The following is a 17072-nucleotide window of genomic DNA, read 5'->3' on the forward strand; positions in this document are numbered from 1 at the left end:
AATAGGGAAAAATCTAATAAAGTGTTATTGGCTATTTCAGGACTTTTTCACACAGACACATAGAAACACACACACACACACACACACACACACACACACGAGTCATTCTCTCCATAAATGGGTAAACTACTAGGCCTAAATTCCCTGGAGAATGTTTATGACTAAAATAACTTTTATTATAAAATATTTCAAATGCTCATGGAAGTGTTAAAAAAGACTATAATTAGAACTAGAACTAGAACTACACACCATAGGTACTTCTTCTGAGTCAATATTTGTGTGTGTGAGGGTATATTAATATTATCAAAATGAAACTGTGGGCACCTAGAATCTTTTAGAACTCAAAGATTCATGAAGTGGCGTTTTAAAAATAATTCCAGGGGATCATGGTAGGTTCACTACCAAGAAGAAAAATCCAGGTCAATCCTTTTAAAATCTTTACTAATGCCACAGTGGAGAGCAAGGACACGGGAAATGAATGTCAGCAACATAATTCTTTCAAGAAATGCTGGTCAACTTTCATGTATTGTGTATTGATTAGAAGCACACACATGACTTTTAACCCTTCTCCAATGCTAGTGAATGTGTCACTTACAGGAAGAAGCAATACAAACAGACGCACAACCATTTGTCTTCCCTACATTATATATTTCAAACATATTGCATTTCCCAGATCTGGTTAGCTGGAATTTTACAGGAATCTTCTATCATTCTCTGCATTGATCTACTCTCAGAGACCTTGAGAATCAATGCCCAATGCATTCATCTTGACCTATTTTTTATTGGTTAAACAGGTAAAGAAGAAAAATACTTTATGAAAATAACTGATCAGGGTTCTGCTCCAGCCCCTGAAGTATTTACAGGGCCAGGGGTAAACAGGCCCTTAACCTCTCTGCAGCCCAGATCCCTCACCAACAAAAGAAGAGAATGGATTAGGTTACTCACACTGAAGCTATTAATCAGGCTCCTAAGAGAACTATTTGGAGAACTACTCAGAGCCTGTACGGACCAAGCGCGAACAGACCATGAAGTGAATTACTGTGAGAAACAGAAAATGGTGTTTGAAGGCATACTAGCTCTTTATTTATCTGGGACTGGGGATTGTGGGGCTACTCCCCAGCAGTACTCAGAGAAGCAGGTGGTACTTGGGGTCCAACCGAATGTCCTACATGCAAAGGTCACAGTCAGCCCGTCAAATCAACCTCTGATCTCTAGTACTTGGAAACCTCAAAAAGAATGATTATCTTTACCATTACCTTGACTAATGGGTAGACAAGAACCTGATCTTGGGACTGAAGCGATAGCACAGGGGGTAGGGCATTTGCCTTGCACCCCGGCTGACCTGGGTTCGATTCCCAGAATCCTATATGGTCTCCCAGTACCACCAGGAGTAATTCCTGAGTGCAGAGCCAGGAGCAACCACTGAGCATCGCCTGGTGCAACACAAAAATAAAACAAAAGAAAAAAAAAAAGAACCTGATCTTTCCCAACCACATTAAAGCACAGACCAGAGACACTAAAGAATGTAGAGAGAGAACCTAGAGTATTTGAGAAGAGACTGACCATTGAGAAGTGGGGTGGGAGATGAGGGGTGGTCTTTCTAAAATCTTATTTATTTTCTTAAGATTACATGTGTCTTCCTTTTCTTCCCCATGGGGTGATTTTATACTCCAGAGAACACCTGGCATGGCCTGGAGACATCTGTAGCGTGCCACGTCTGGAGCAAGCTACTGCCACAGAATGTCAGTTCTGAGAAAAAACTTACCATCTTACCATGATGCACAGGCCTGGCTGCCAACTGCCAAGAACTCCCAGGCCAGCCTGTCATTAGTGCCAGGGTGAGCAGCCCAGCTTTACACAGTTAACTTCAATCATAGACATGGGGACAGAAGCTAGGATGCAGCCAGGTAGTTAGTAGACCTCCCTTCTCATGAACTAGCCACAAGAATGCATCAGTCCAAGCACCATGCACAGGGTCTTGGTCACTCACAGCTTCAAACATGCATCTCAGCAGCTTCTGGTTTGACTTTTCCAACCCTCAGCTCTCATTCTCAATACCCCAAGTAATGTGCCTAAGGCAGAGAAGAGTCTTAACATGTTCTCAAGTAACTTCTAACATCTAGGTGCCACCTAATAATTATGTACAATAACTACGCTTATTGAGCTTGCTGGGGGCCGGGCATGATGTCAGATTTTCTTCCAGCAGCCGTACATGATGAGCACTATAATCATTTCCCTTCCGTGAGAGGAGGTGGATCGAGAAAATGAAGCTTTCAGAGTTTAAATAATTTGCCAAGGGACAGTTAATAAGTAGTCAAGTCAAAACACGAGTCATATCTAGATCTCCAAGGCTTTAAGCATGGAAATCTTACCCATTTTTTTTTACCATGGATACCTTAGCTTTTTGCTGTACTGTGGGTACAACCCCATATGGAGTTCTGTGAGTTGAATATGAATGTAATGAAAAATCTTTAAAACCCAAGCACAAAAACATGTAAGTCTACAACTGTACCTCATGGTGTTTCACTAATAAAAATTTAAAACAAAACAAAACAAAAAACAAACAAACAAACAAACAAAACTTCTTTCAAGGAGGTCAGGGAGATAATACTGGATTAGGGCACCTGTGATGCATGTAACTGATGTCGGTTCAATCTCTGACACTACATACGTGCCCCAAGTACCACCAGGAACTGATCCCTGAGCAGCAACAGGATGGCTCCAAAACAAAAAATTGTTTTAGAATAAAATTTTTAAATAAATATCAGCAAATTTTTGGTTTGTAGACCTATTTTATATACCCACTACCTAGGAGCATGTTAAAAATGTCACGGGCTCCAGTAGCTAGGCAGTCACACCCACAACACAAACCACCCCCAGAGCCATGTAATATCATCAATGGCCAAGACCCAGAGACTATAAACTAAGGGTCCTGGAAGAGAATGATACAGAATTTCCTGGACATTATATTCTATCCATAACAAGCAATACAAAACAAACTGTCTAGCATTGCCTTTTCGGCAAGTTTGAGTGGTGGTGAGATTGGTGTCAAAATATACAATGTAACCAAAGTAGAGAGAGAGTATGGGGGAAATTATCTGCCACATAGGCAAGGGAAGGGTTGGAATGGGGGAGGGGGAATACCGAGGATTTTGGTGGTGGAAAATGTGCACTGGTGAAGGGATGGGAGTTTAATGATTGTATGACTGAAGCTCAAACATGAAAGCTGTGTAACTGTTTCTCACAGTGAATCAAAAAAAGGGGGGGGGGGAATAATAATAAAATAATAAAATAAAATTAACATCCTGAATAAAAAAAGAAAAAGTAATGTGGAGTTCACGCCCAATTCAATCAGTTTAATCAATGGCTGAATAAATAGCAGTACTCCTGCATTTAAAAAAAAAAAAGAATGTCACGGGCAGGAGGCTGGAGGGATAGTACAGCGGGTAGGGTGTTTGCCTTGCACGCAGCCGAGCAGGGTTTGATTCCCAGCATCCCATATGGTCCCCCAAGCACCGCCAGGAGTAATTCCTGAGTGCATGAGCCAGGAGTAACCCCTGTGCAATGCAGGGTGTGACCCAAAAAGAAAAGGAAAAAAAAAGAATGTCACGTGCAGGTCTAGAGAGACATGGGGCAAGGGATAAGGTTAAGGATAAGGCACTTGTGTTGCATGCAGGCAATCCCTGTTTGATCTATAGCACCACAGGGTCCCCAACCACCACTGGAAGTCGTCTCTGAGCACTGCTGAGAATATCCCCAAGGCCAATAAGTAATAATAATAATAATAATAATAATAATAAATTTCTGTGCCACAGAGGGGTGATGAGAACTTAAGAGACAGCAAAATGGGCTGGAGCCCTTGCTTGGCATGTAGAAGGTCAGGGTTGGATTCCATGCTGCATGGTTTGCAGAGCACTGCAGGGTGTGACCCCCAAACAACAACAAAGAGGGTCATAAATGGGCAAAGTTTAAGAAACCTGACTCTATACATTCCTTGCAGAAGAAGAGAAGGCCAAAAAACAGTAGTTTTGCAGCTTTAAAGTAAAAGTAAAAGTTTGCAGCTTTGAGGAGTATTATTTGACTCTGCACATGGCAGAGTCTGGCAAACTCCCCGTGGCGTATTCAATATGCCAAAAACCAGTAACAATGATGGGTCTCATTCTCCTGACCCTGAAAGAGCCTCGAATGTGGCACTTCCTAAAATCTCAGGGGTAGGACAAAGGAGATGTTACTGGTGCCTGCTCGAGGAAATTGATGAACAACAGGATGACAGTGATAGTGACAGTGATTTGGCTGTCTATACTTTAGATGGAAAGTTTCTGGCATTCCCTGTAAGATGAACATTTTTTTTTTCCTTTTTGGGTCATACCTGGTGATGTTCTGGGGTTAATCCTGGTTCTGCATTAAGAAATCACTCCTGGCAGTGCTTGGGGGACCATATGGGAATGTGGGGATTGAACTCAGGTCAACTGTGTAGAAAGAAAATGCTCTACCCACTGCACTATCTCTCTGGCCCCCAAGATAAAGTTTTATTAAAATAAACTGAAGTTGTAAGACAAACTAATAAATTGAATTTCAGAAAACCCATTTTAATTTAAGGTAATGATTCTTCATGACAGAGGGTGCTGTCTGAGGACTGAAGGGGCCATATTTGGAAAAACTATTGTTGCACCATATAAAGGGGTTACTAGAGGATAAAGGGACAGGAAGATGACTCCTACAGTGACAGTCCCACATGGTGAATGATCCCATCTGAAGATCAGTAATGATCGATACAAAGACTCTCCTGGTTAAGACTCTCCTACACGTTAGCTGAAGGCTTGCAGTATCAAACCACAGTGCCAATAGGTCAGCAACTCACAATCCCCTTGAAACATAAATGTGTTCTGTGCCACCAAGGACAGCTCCTGGGAAGCCGCTCACCTTCAGATGGTAGATGTGCTCCTCGGTGTCCAGATCGATGCATTTCGATGACTTCTTGACAGACATCACTGAGAGCCCAACATCAATGCAGCCATGCAGCTTCTCTCTCTCTATCTGTGGAGACACAGAGCAGGTCACTGGCAAAGCACAGAGCTAAAATAAGTAGCATCCTTTAAGTAAAGAAGACACGGTCTGTAGGGAAAACTCATCAGCCAGACGCAGAACTGAATCCTTGCCTGGCAATAACATGGAGGCAAGAGGAGGCTGTCGTGGTAGGTGAAGTATGTCAGAAGGAGACAGCAGATGATCTCCCTCATATGTGGGATACAGAGAATCCAAGCAAGGCAAACAGGCAAAAAACACAGCAGCACTCAGTGGGAACCAGTGCCCAGTTGAGTGTGGCAATGTACCTTCTTATCTAATCTATGAGGGAGAGTATGCTCTCTCAATTTTACAGATGAAAAGACAGAGGCATGGTGGGGGGGGGGGGGGCGGGCGGGGAGGTTGTTGCAGCCAGAAGGAAAGAGTGGGGAAAAGAGTCATGTGGATTTACTTGCTGGGGCCATGAACCCTCACCTCCTGCTGACTTCATTTCCACTGTCTAAATTCATTGGGAAGTGACTCCAAAGGAGGAGCAAGAGTGAAAGCCCCACCTGGCTCCTGTGAGACAAGAATTATGTCGTGTTTTCTATCTGCAAGCCTACAAGATGAGCACTCTGAGGAAGAGAGTAGAGATGAGGCATGGAAGAAAGGGTTGCATCTAGGGCAGAACTAATACTCAGAGGCCCCATGAACCATCTGCCTTGCATTGGGAATCTTCACGTCACCTTCACCACCAGCCCCAATCACTCAGCAGTAGAGTGACCCTGCCCCATGTTTTCTTCCAGTGGTCTTTCTGATGATTTCTCCCACTGCAAAGATGATTTCTCCTACTTAGAAGGACCTCCCATCCCGCAGCAAAATCTAAAACCAAAAGAGACCCCCTATTTTCTAGTTGGGGGGACTTTACACCTCCCTGGCAGGTGAGCTGAGTCCATCTGATTGTTTTTGATTCTAAGGGGATGCACTCAGTAATGCTTAGTTAGACCCAAGGGTGCTGGGGGCGAAAGGTAGGGGAGGTGTTGGTGACAGATCTACACCTGGTGGTGCTTGAGCCTGAGGGGGTTATAGGATGTCAGGAATCAAACCCAGCATATGAGCTGATACATTACCCAGAGTGAGAACAGTGAGGAGGAAGCATTCCTTTACATAAGCCTAACCCCCAACAAACCCCCCCCACCCCCACCCCCCACCACACATACACACAGAGTTTCTGGTTCAGAGAAACTTAGTTCCTCAGCGAGCACAATCTCATCCAAGACCTCAAGAGCTAGGTTTTCAGGATTCATCAGCAGCATGTTGGATTATATAAGAAGACTTACATCTGTTTGGCTCTTGGCATATTTCAAGATCCCTTTGTCCAAGTAGAAGAATCTCTGTGGGGAAGAAAGCACAATCCATGGAGACATTCCAGCCAAACATTCTTCCCCAGGCCTCAATGGTCAACTTCAAATTAAAGGCAAGTGCCTAGGAAGGGAATGGGATGGAGGAGGGGATGCGGGGAGGGGGAGACACGTGCAGAGTGGACACAGGAATTCCGAGGCCCAGTCCAGCATCTTACCTTGTGCCAGCCTTTCAGAGGCCACTTCCTCTTTTTCAGCAAAAATCCTTTCTGCACAGGTGGTTCCTGGGTGTAGTTCATCTCGCCCCTCAGTCCTTCCACCACTTCCCAGCTGTCCTGTTCCAACAAGAGAGTTCGAGCTAAATGGCTGTCATTTAGACAATCATTCTATTAAGAAGCACTTTATCCCATCAACAAATCTATCCAAAATGATGAGCCCAGTTGGGTTTGCTGGGAAGGAGAAATTTTAATTTAATTTCTGTGCAGTTCCTGGACTTTATAGATTTAATTTGATTTCTCTCCCCCTAAAGCTCTCTCAGAAAGAAATATTTTTCTCTTCCAGTGCATGAACCCTGATGACCACGTCTGAGGGTAAAGATTTTTACTTTCGGTTCTATTTTGGTTCCCGTGGACATCATCGCAGCTGCTTTTCCCTCACCACCAGACTTCTCTCTGAATTTTAATCAAAAGCTACAGACATCAGGAGGTCGGGGATGGGAAGGGAGGGGGGAAATGGCTTAGGAACTGGCGGAAAAAATATGCGACTGGATGCAAGTTGGTAAACATGGTTGAAATCACAGTTTAGTTGCGTTAATATCTTCACATTCTAAGCATTTGAACATTTGAACATGGGAAATCTGGAAGCAGTGAAAAGGCAGTTCTGCAGCATGCTTTTTCATCCTGCTTTCCACATTTCCTTTATCTTTTCATCTGACCAAAGGACAGTTAGGTTGTTCTCCTGTGGTAGCTATCTGGAATAAGATTGCGATGAAAAGTGAGGTGTAGAGACTTTTTGCAACAAATAAGATTTTGTGGCCAAGAGTGACTTTTGTGGACAAAGTTGCTCCCATTCAAATTTCCAAGGGGTACAGGTAGAGGCTAGTAGGGTGGGAAGACAGACTGAAAACCTGGACCATGAGGGGAGCAGAAGCAATTATATTTGATTCCAGGAATGTCTAATGAGAAGCCCAGGAGTGCTTGGCTCTGTGTCCTCAGATTTACTACAGGAGGAACACCTGGTGACGAGAAGGCTTGCTTTAGTGACTGAACTTTTTAGTGAGCCATTCTGACAGAATCACTGTTTATCTGATAGCACTGGTCCAGAATTCATCCAACAGATGCACTCCAGGACCTGGAGTTGCAAAAGGGCAATCCTTTTAGAAAAAGGAAAAAGCCAAGCTTAGGTTTGGATCTGGAGTCAGAGGAGGTTTGTTTAGAAAGGTAGCAATATTGAAGATAATTCGTCATAGCAATTATTAGCAATGATGCAGTTACACCCAGACAATAAATGTGGGAATGTATATTATGAATCTGCATATATTTCAGCTCAGAAAAACAGCCCTCAAAATTTAAAGGATCACAAGTTGATAGATCTTTCATGAGTCTTTTCAGGAATCTCCTCCAGGAAATCTTCTTCAGAGGAAAGTAATATTTCATCCCTTGAATTTCCATCTATAGCTTATCATAGCTTCACGATGATTCAGACACATATATATGACATGAAAGTCCATCCCTAATGGACAACAGATTCTTTGATGGTGTCAAGTCTCCAGTTCTGATTTCTGCAAAGTGCCTGCCCTCCTGTAAATCCAGCTGGCAAATGGATAAACTTGCTCCTGGAACAAGACTGCAAACAGATTTATGTTCTTGCAGGATCACCAATCAGCAAGCATTTAAAATGAAGTGTTTGAGAAAGTGGAGGGCTCTACTAGTATCTTTGGACTAAATGACTACATACAAATTAAAAAGTGCATCCATATTTGTGAAAGTGACATTATGTATGTCAATATTGTTAAATAAAAATCTAAGATTCCAATTGTTCTAGAAAATACTGTAAGAGCATTTAATAAAACTCCTTTGATTTGTTTGCTTTAAGATTCTCAAGCAGCAAGAAACACTGTCACTGTCACTGTCCTCCCGATGTTCATCGATTTGCTTGAGCGGTCCCAGTAATGTCTCCATTGTGACAATTGTTACTGTGTTTGGCATATTGAATACATCACGGGTAACTTGCCAGGCTTTGACGTGCGGGCGAGACACTCCCGGTAGCTTGCCGGGCTCTCCAAGAGGGGTGGAGGAATCAAGCTCAGGTCGGCCATGTTGGCCGCATGCAAGGCAAACGCCCTACCCGCTGGGCTATCGCTCCAGCCCAGCAAGAAACACAAAGAGTGTAAAGACTAGACAATCCATCACATTTCCTTAGTACATTTGATTGTGAAAACTGCAAATGCCAAGAAGAATTAGACACTGTTATATACTTTACAAAACTTTCTTAAAAAATTGGAATGAGATCATACCTATGGTTTAAAGGAAAACTGGAACTGAATTTCAAATAAGTTTCAAGGATTCCTCTTGGAACTAGATTCCTCCTGACTTCCTGTGGCACCGTATAAAGCTTACTAATGTGCCCACATGGAGGGTAGAGGATGAGTAGACTGGTTGGTTCTAATGGCAGAAATGTCAAAAAGAGTTGGTACTTCTCCTCTAAAGCATCCTCTTTCTGATTATTCTTTTTTTTTTTTTTTTTTTTTTGCTTTTTGGGTCACACCTGGCGATGCACAGGGGTTTCTCCTGGTTCTGCACTCAGGAATTACCCCTGGTGGTGCTCAGGAGACCATATGGGATGCTGGGAATCAAACCCGGGTCGGCTGCATGCAAGGCAAACGCCCTACTCGCTGTGCTATCACTCCATCCCCTGATTATTTTATTTTCTATCTGGGCTTAAACTTGAAACTGACCCAGTTTTTAAAAGAACAACAAAAGAGGTGAAGTGTTTGAGAGAGTAGGGGCTCTCCTTGACTGAGGCCACCCCGGCCTTTTCTGGGCTCACCATCAAATCCCACTCAAGCTTCCCCACCTACCACCATCCTTGCATTATGTCTGTCTGAATGAGTCAGCACCGATCCAGAGACTCTGTGGAGGCAGTCCTGCGCCCTCCAAGGCTGCATAATCCTGGGGGAACTTTGGGTCTCCACCCTGATGAGGTTTGTTTGGTATTAGGAGGCAGGGTACATCCAGAGGTGCTCAAGGCTTACTCCTGGTTCCATGCTCATCCTGGCAGAGCTCCTCTGGGACCATATGTGGAGACTGTACCCTGGCTGGCCACAGGCAAGGCAAGAATCCTCTGGTCCTTACACTTACCACTTTCTAATACATGACAGTAAAGCACTACATTAATATTTTCAGAATTATCCATGCAATATATTAATAATGCATTTCACTTGAGGTGAGTGGCAGGCAGTTCAAATTATAATATGGGGATACTGGAATGATAGGGTTAAGTACCACTGCTGAACTTGGCACAGATTCTGGAAGGAAGACTGCCAGGCAAGACAGAGAGTAGTAAAGTCACTGAGAAATCACAAGGGGGTTATTATTTTACTATAAGTAATGCCAATTGATTTTATTTTCAAATGTGTATCCTTTATGGCCCTTCTCCCTTCCCCACCATCAACCTAACCCAGGCGCTCATCCACCCTGGTTCCCCAAGAACCAAGGAACCTCGACCATCATTTCTAGGGCCCCATTGTCCTATGCCCATGCACCGGAAAGGTGAGGAGCTTCAACCAAATGGGCTGCATTGCAGTGAATTGGACCTCGGGTCAGAAACAGGCCAAGATGCATGAGGTCTCTTGCTAGAGGCAATGGGTGTCTGAGGAAAGTACCAACTGAGACCCGACAGATCTGTGGCCTTGTAACTAGTGAGGATGCCCTGAGACACACAATTAGTGAGCTAACACGGCCCGGCTGATGCTCTGCCAGACATATGGGGCTCAAAGCACACCTGAATCCTCCAGTAGAGAGAGGAAACTGTGACAGGGTCGAGGGGGAGCAGGCTTTTACAGTCTGGGGGTGAGTCTGACTAAAGTTAGTCTGGCACTGTCATCCAGCGTTAAATTCAGTCTGTTTCACTGAATGTCTAAGAGCGCCAAATATAGAAAGCTGCTTTGTGGCTGGAAAGGCAGCTAAGCATTTATTCATGTTCATGATTGAACGGGCCAAGTTCATTTCCATATTGCTGAGTGCACGTATTGAAAGCATTTCCCTCTGGCGCAGCTGTTGCCCCAGCCTGGTCCCTGCACCTTTCAGAGGCTGCGTTTCCATCTCTGCCCTAAAGGGAGGCTAAAAACACACCGGGGTCTCCTCTCTCCTCCAGCAGTTGAATAGTGCTGTGCCAGTTTGGTGGCTGTCTTGACAGTGAGTAGGAAGTTCTGGTGATTTATTTAGTCTAGTTTAAAATAAAAAGAACCACAAGGGAAGACCCAGCATTAAATCGTTAAAATAAAAAGAACCACGAGGGATGGCCCAGCATTAAATCACAAGGAGCCCCGTTTAAAAGGTTTTTAATCATTAGGACCAGATTGTATAGAAAGTAGGGTGTTTGCATTGCTTGTGGCCGACCTAGGTTCGATCCTTGGCATCCCATATGGTTCCCCAAGCACTGTCAGGTGTGATTCCTGAGTGTGCAGAGTTAGGAGAAACCCGTGAGCACTGCCAGGTGTGCCCCGCCCACAACAAAACAAAACAAAACACAAAACCAAAAAGGGTTTTGTTCATTTTAATGGCCTCCAGATCAGCAATCTCATCCTTTATGGAAATATGATGAACACATGGAAATCTGCATCCAGAGAATTTTGGCGACAACAATAACAGTTTTAACGGCTGATGTTTCAATCATGGAAAGTTAGAACTATTGTTCCTCGTCAAGAGTTCCTTCCTGAACTAAGCTTTTGTGAACACCAGCAGATATAACAGCAATAGCAATTAAAAGAACATACTAGGGACTGGAGAGACAGGACAAAGATTAAAACACCTGCCTTCCACAAAGCCTATTCCCATTCCATCCTCAGCACCACATAAAGTCCCCCAAGTAACACCAGGAGTGATCTCTGAGCACAGAGCCACAAGTTCTGAGCACCACCAGATGTGGCCCACAAACAAACAAACAAAAGAACATACTAGGGTTGGGGGGAATAGCTTCAAGGGACAGAGTGCATGCTTTAAATGTGAGAGCAAAGGAAAAGGGAAAAAATAGTGGAAGAGGTAGACTGTGATCTACTACAGCGCTGCTCAAACTACATTTGTACACACTGATCCCTGACAGTCTTGAGAAAATGCAGATTTCAGCTCAGAAGGCCTGGAACAAGGCCCCAGCTTCGGCACCCACCACACTGAGAAGTCCACTGGGGACTCACATGCCCAGAGACCAGACCAGACCAGGCTGTCTTGAAGAACTGGGACTTGACTGCATTGATCTGAGGGCAAAAGCAGGACTAACGGGTTGGGAGTTCCAAAGCTCTGGATCCCAGCACTGTACAAACAATGGCGTGTCTAGTTAGTAATCAGAACTCTGAGAAACCCATGGGCTTCTCGAGAAAAGAGCCATTTCCCTGGTCATGGGAGGACTCTGTCAGAGACCAGGAGAGCTGCAGTGAATGGGAAGACTAGACTAGGAATGAGGTCAGAATAAATGAGCCACGGGGTATCTTCTAATGGATATAGAGTTTCGCTTAGGCCAGGTGAATATGTGCTGGAAGACGGCTCAGAAGGCCAAAGCTATCTCACATGTACTAGGCTTGCATTTGATCCCTGTGCAATCATGGTCCCCTGAACCCTGAAACAGGAGTAGCCCTGAAGCACCCACACCCAATAACAATAGTTAAAACAAAATAAAATATCAGTTGATAAGGTCTTCTAAAAATAAGCAAGCAAAAACAAGTAGCATTAATAAAAGAAAAAAAAGAAAAACAATTAGCATTAACTTCACTGTTCTCCTTGGAACAGTCCCTGGCCTGATGCTCTAAGTGTGAAGGTTTGAGAAACACGAGGCCAAGGGATCAGAGGGATAGTACAGTGTGTAGGGCGTTTGCCTTGCATGTGGCTGACATGGGTTCAATCCCCAACATCCTATATGGTCCCCCAAGAACCACCAGGAATAATTCCTGAGTGCAGAGCCAGGAATAACCCCTGAGCATCGCTGGGTGTGACCCAAAATGAAAAAAAAAAAAAAAGGAATGAAAGATGAGGCTGAGAGACCAGAGGCACTCAGATTCCAGGAGCACTCAGATTCCGGGGCTGTTCAGGGTAAGAATGTCACTCTGTCCCCGAGGAACTCAACCACCCCCTCTGGGTTTCCTTTCAGGGTACATCAGAATGATTTCTTTCCTTCAACAGCATCACGGAACACTTATTTTTCCCATCTCAGAATCTGAAAGAGAATGTAGCAATATTTCCCAACTCTTTCATCAAAAATGAGGCCTCTTAGCTATAAACGATTAGCAAAGGACCCCAATATTGAAGAAAACGAATGAAGACTAAAACCCAAACCTTTCGACCTTAGTCAGTGCCCCCTCTCCTCCCCCTTTCTAAGCACTACCTAGTTCTACGGTGTCAGAGGACCTGTGCGGTATTCGGAGATGAAGTGTTGATATTAGCTTATGCTGTGGAGCAACAGAGCAGAGCCTGGGCTGAGGCAGGTGCTGGGAAATTCCATTGCTGGGGAGAAACAGCCTATGGGCCTGTAGATAGCTGCCTGTGTGCCAGGGCCTCCCTGAGCACTGACCCCAGTCCTGCTTCTGAACACATCACACCTACAAGTGTGGAGAACTCTGCCACTCATCTCCTTGCCTCTGTTTGTCACTAGGGGCTACTGGACTTCCTGGGCTGAAACTGATGTCATTCCTTCCTCTGCTTCCATTGTCACACCACCTTCTTCTCCAGGACTTCTGGTCACTGAATTTATTGTAACCCTGGATAACCATTCTTCATGTCTCAGGATCTTAAATACATCTACAATAACCCTTTTCCTGAAACTTTGGTACGTCTACACAATGGAATATTATGCAGCTGTTAGGAGAGATGAAGTCATGAAATTTGCTTATAAGTGATAGATATGGAGAGTATCATGCTAAGTGAAATGAGTCAGAAAGAGGGGGACAGATATTGAAGGATTGCACTCATTTGTGGAGTATAAAATAACATAACACAAGACTGACACCCAAGGACAGTAGACATAAGGGCCAGGAAGATTGCGCCATAGCTGGAAGCCTGCCTCATGAGCAGGAGTGGGTGGGTGGGTGGTGGGAAAGGTAGATGGAATAGAGAAAGGATCACTAAGAAAATAATGGCTGGAGGAATCGGTCGGGATGGGAGATGTATACTGAAATCTGATAAAGGAGCAAGCATGATAACCTCTCAATATCTTCATTGCAAACCACAGTGCCCAAAAGAAGAAAAAGAGTATCGGAAATATTGTCTGTCATGGAGACAGTGGGAGGGTGGGAAAGTGGGGATACACTGTGAATATTGGTGGTGGGGAATGCACACTGGTGGAGGGATGGGTGTTTGATCAACGTGTGATTATAACTCAAACATGAAAGCTTGTAACTATATCTCACAGTGATTCAATAAAATAAAAATAATTTTTAAAAAAATCCTTTTCCTACTTATGGGGACACCCTGTGATTGGGAGGTGGACATCTCTGAACAAAGGCCTCAGCCAACCTCGTAAACAAGGGAACAGGGGCTGCAGGGACAGAGGTGACAGAAACATGACTCAACTGTGCAGAGATCAGAGAAGTGCTGATGTGGCTTATGTTAGGGGCAGAGGCTGGCTGAGAGGTCCTGGTGTGTAGGTCTCCCTAGGAAGGCTCTTGGTTTACAACCCTGTACAGCTTGGCCATTTCTTGACTTTGAAATTAACACCACCCTGTGTCTGAAGTAGAGCTGGACTTTACTTCTCTATGAAAAAGCCAGTAACTCTGTTCCTTTCATACTTTCAGCTGAAGCTTCTAAGGAACATACCACTGTGAGGCGAGTGCATCAGCAGCCTGATGGCGCCTTCAGAGTTCCAGATACCCCAAAATTGCCGCTGTACCTTTGGCCAGACCCCAACAAGTTGGGGCCAAGTTTACCAAGAAAGTAATCGGCCAAAAGTTAGGTATGTGGGAGACACACCAACAAACCACCTCTGGCTCAGCTATATAATTGGAGGCAAGGCCTCTTTGGTTCCTGATCAAACTGCTTAATGACCATGATCCCAGAGACTCAGAGACAAATCTCAGAACCCAGCAGGTTTTGGTAAATCCCTCCAGATTTAATTGTTAAAATTTCAGAATTTCAAAATTGCGCTGCCACTACTGTGGCCACATGCCATCATATGTTATTCATAACCAGCAACAGAAAACAAATTGTCTACTGTTGCCTTTTCAGCAGATCTGAGTGTTGGGGTAAAATCCCAAATAATAAAGGTGGGTTTGTTGTTGAAATATTGAATGTAATCAAAGTAGAGAGAGAGTAATGTGGAAATCATCTGTCCCACAGGTAGGGGGAGGGTGTGGGATGGGTGGTATACTGGGGGTTTTGGTGGTGGATAATGGGCACTGGTGAAGGGACGGGTATTTGATCATTGTATGACCAAGACTTAAACCCAAAAGCTTTGTAACTGCTCTCACGGTATTTCAATAAATAGATTTACAAAAAAGGGGGAAAAAAGTAATATGGAGTTCATGCCCAATCCAATCAGCCTAATCAATGGCTGAATAAATAGCAATACTCCTAGATTTTAAAAAAAGGGGGGGAGGGAAACATTCCAGTAACTGCATAGCTAGTGATTTGTGCTCATGACAAAAACATGCCCTGTTGAACCTAGAGTGATAGTGCAGTGGGTGAGGCATTTGCCTTGTGCTTGGTCAACCCAGGTTCTATCTCCACCAGCCCATATGGTCCTCAAAGCATCACCAAAAGCAATTCCTGAGCACAGAGTCAGGAGTTACTCCTGAGCACCATGAGGTATGGTCCCCAAACAAACAAAAACAAAACGGAGAAAAAAAAAATGCTGGTTGTTTTCCTGTTTCCTGCACTATAGCCATGTCAATCATGAATGAATTCAAGTTCTTAAGACAAAGAATAAAGTGACTATCCAAGCAGCATTTCTGAAACTCACCAAAAGAAAAAGAAAATACAGATTTCAATGCTCGTTATTCTGGAATGATAGAACAGTACAGACAGTTCAGCAACTTTCAGAAGTGTTTGAAGAGTTTAGCTCCTTCTGTTCTTCTGTGGAGAGGAGCTGACAGTTCATCATTTGTGGACCAGGAAAGTAACAAAGAAGTCCTGCCAACTCAAATATGTCATCTGAATTGAACTTTTCACTTCTATAGCAAGTGTTTGTTGATCTGTTGTTACTATTGTTTTTTAAAAAAAACACTTACTCAGAGTGGAAACATATTAAGAACTGAGCCTTGTCAAAACAAGGAAATAAACTCTATCAAACAATAATAAACCCTTGACTTTGTATTACAATACTCAGCAATTTGCACACCAACCAGTGGGGAGACAGGTGGGGGATAGAATATGAAAAGGCAGATAAGAGGTGACATAGGTGGAGGATTACATAATCTAGGGGCACTTTGGCAGTGGTGGGGGTGCAGTAATTTTGTACACCAATGCTATAAATATTAACACTATAGTAACCATGTTCCCTAAACTATAATAAAAAATAGAGAGAGAGGGAGGGAGGGAGGAAGGGAGGGAGGTAGGGAGGGACAATCCCTATCTCAGCTTCAGTAGGGCTGCTGGCTCTGGAGCTGGAGTGAATGTCTAAAGAAAACTTGAGCAGTGTGTCCCTGGAGGGTCCTTTGCCTTTGCACGGGACTGACCCCAGCACCTGTATGGTCCCCTGAGTTCTTCCTGGAGTGATCCCTGAGCACAGAGGCAGGAATAACCCCTGAGCACTGCCAGCTGTGGACCCCCAAAATAACAATCTCTGTATTTTCCCAGTAGACGGCCGCCTGCTCCCAGTCACATATCAGCGTCATATCTGAATCAGTGAGGCAGAGACAGCAGGGCTCGGAGATGCCTGAGCTACCAAAGGCCGGCAGGGAGGACTGTTGCATGCTGTGAAAATGCTATGGGACTGATGTCAACTTCCAGTGTCCCCTGTGCCTCTTACCCTCAGAGCAGCTTAGGGAGAAGCCAAGATGACTGACTTCTGCTTGTGCCACCAAGTCTGAAGCCAAAACAATGAAATGAGGAAGAACCTGCTCCTTCTGGAAGGTGAACGCTTCACGAGTGAAACACACAGCACTTACTCTGTGCAGCCATTTGCACACCTCTTAAGAGTCAAGGCACAGGGCTGGCGTGATAGCACAGCGGGTATGATGCATGCCTTGCATGTGGCCAACCCGGGTTCAATTCCCAGCATCTCATATGGTTTCCTGAACTCTGCCATAAGTAATTCCTTAGGGCATGAGCCAGGAATAACCCCTCTGCAATGCTGGGTGTGACCCAAAAAGAAAAAAAAAGTCAGGCACAGTGTTGAAGCGATAGGAGGGCAGGGAAGGCTCTTTCCTTGCATATGGCTGACCCAGATTTTAGCCCTGGGTTCCCCTATGGTCCCATGAGCCTGCCAGGAGTGATTCCTGAATGCAGAGCCAGGAGTAAGGCCTGAACATCACCAGATGTGGCTCCCAAACCAAAACAAACTAAA

The 17072-nt window shown here is 44.3% G+C and overlaps 1 protein-coding gene across 1 annotated transcript in view; it reads right to left on the minus strand.

The window, feature by feature from the left end:
• OSBPL3 (oxysterol binding protein like 3) overlaps window positions 1-17072 on the minus strand; it is a 207598-nt gene that overhangs the window by 76199 nt on the left and 114327 nt on the right. The window contains exons 3-5 of the mRNA XM_056118561.1: window positions 6584-6700; window positions 6345-6398; window positions 4924-5037 (exon numbers count right to left, since the gene is read on the minus strand). Of these exons, the coding sequence (XP_055974536.1) occupies window positions 4924-5037; window positions 6345-6398; window positions 6584-6700 (285 nt within the window). The remainder of the gene's footprint in view (window positions 1-4923; window positions 5038-6344; window positions 6399-6583; window positions 6701-17072) is intronic.

The sequence above is a fragment of the Sorex fumeus genome, unplaced genomic scaffold, assembly GCF_029834395.1.
Source record: "Sorex fumeus unplaced genomic scaffold, SorFum_2.1 ptg000037l, whole genome shotgun sequence".
Classification (NCBI taxonomy): domain Eukaryota; kingdom Metazoa; phylum Chordata; class Mammalia; order Eulipotyphla; family Soricidae; genus Sorex; species Sorex fumeus.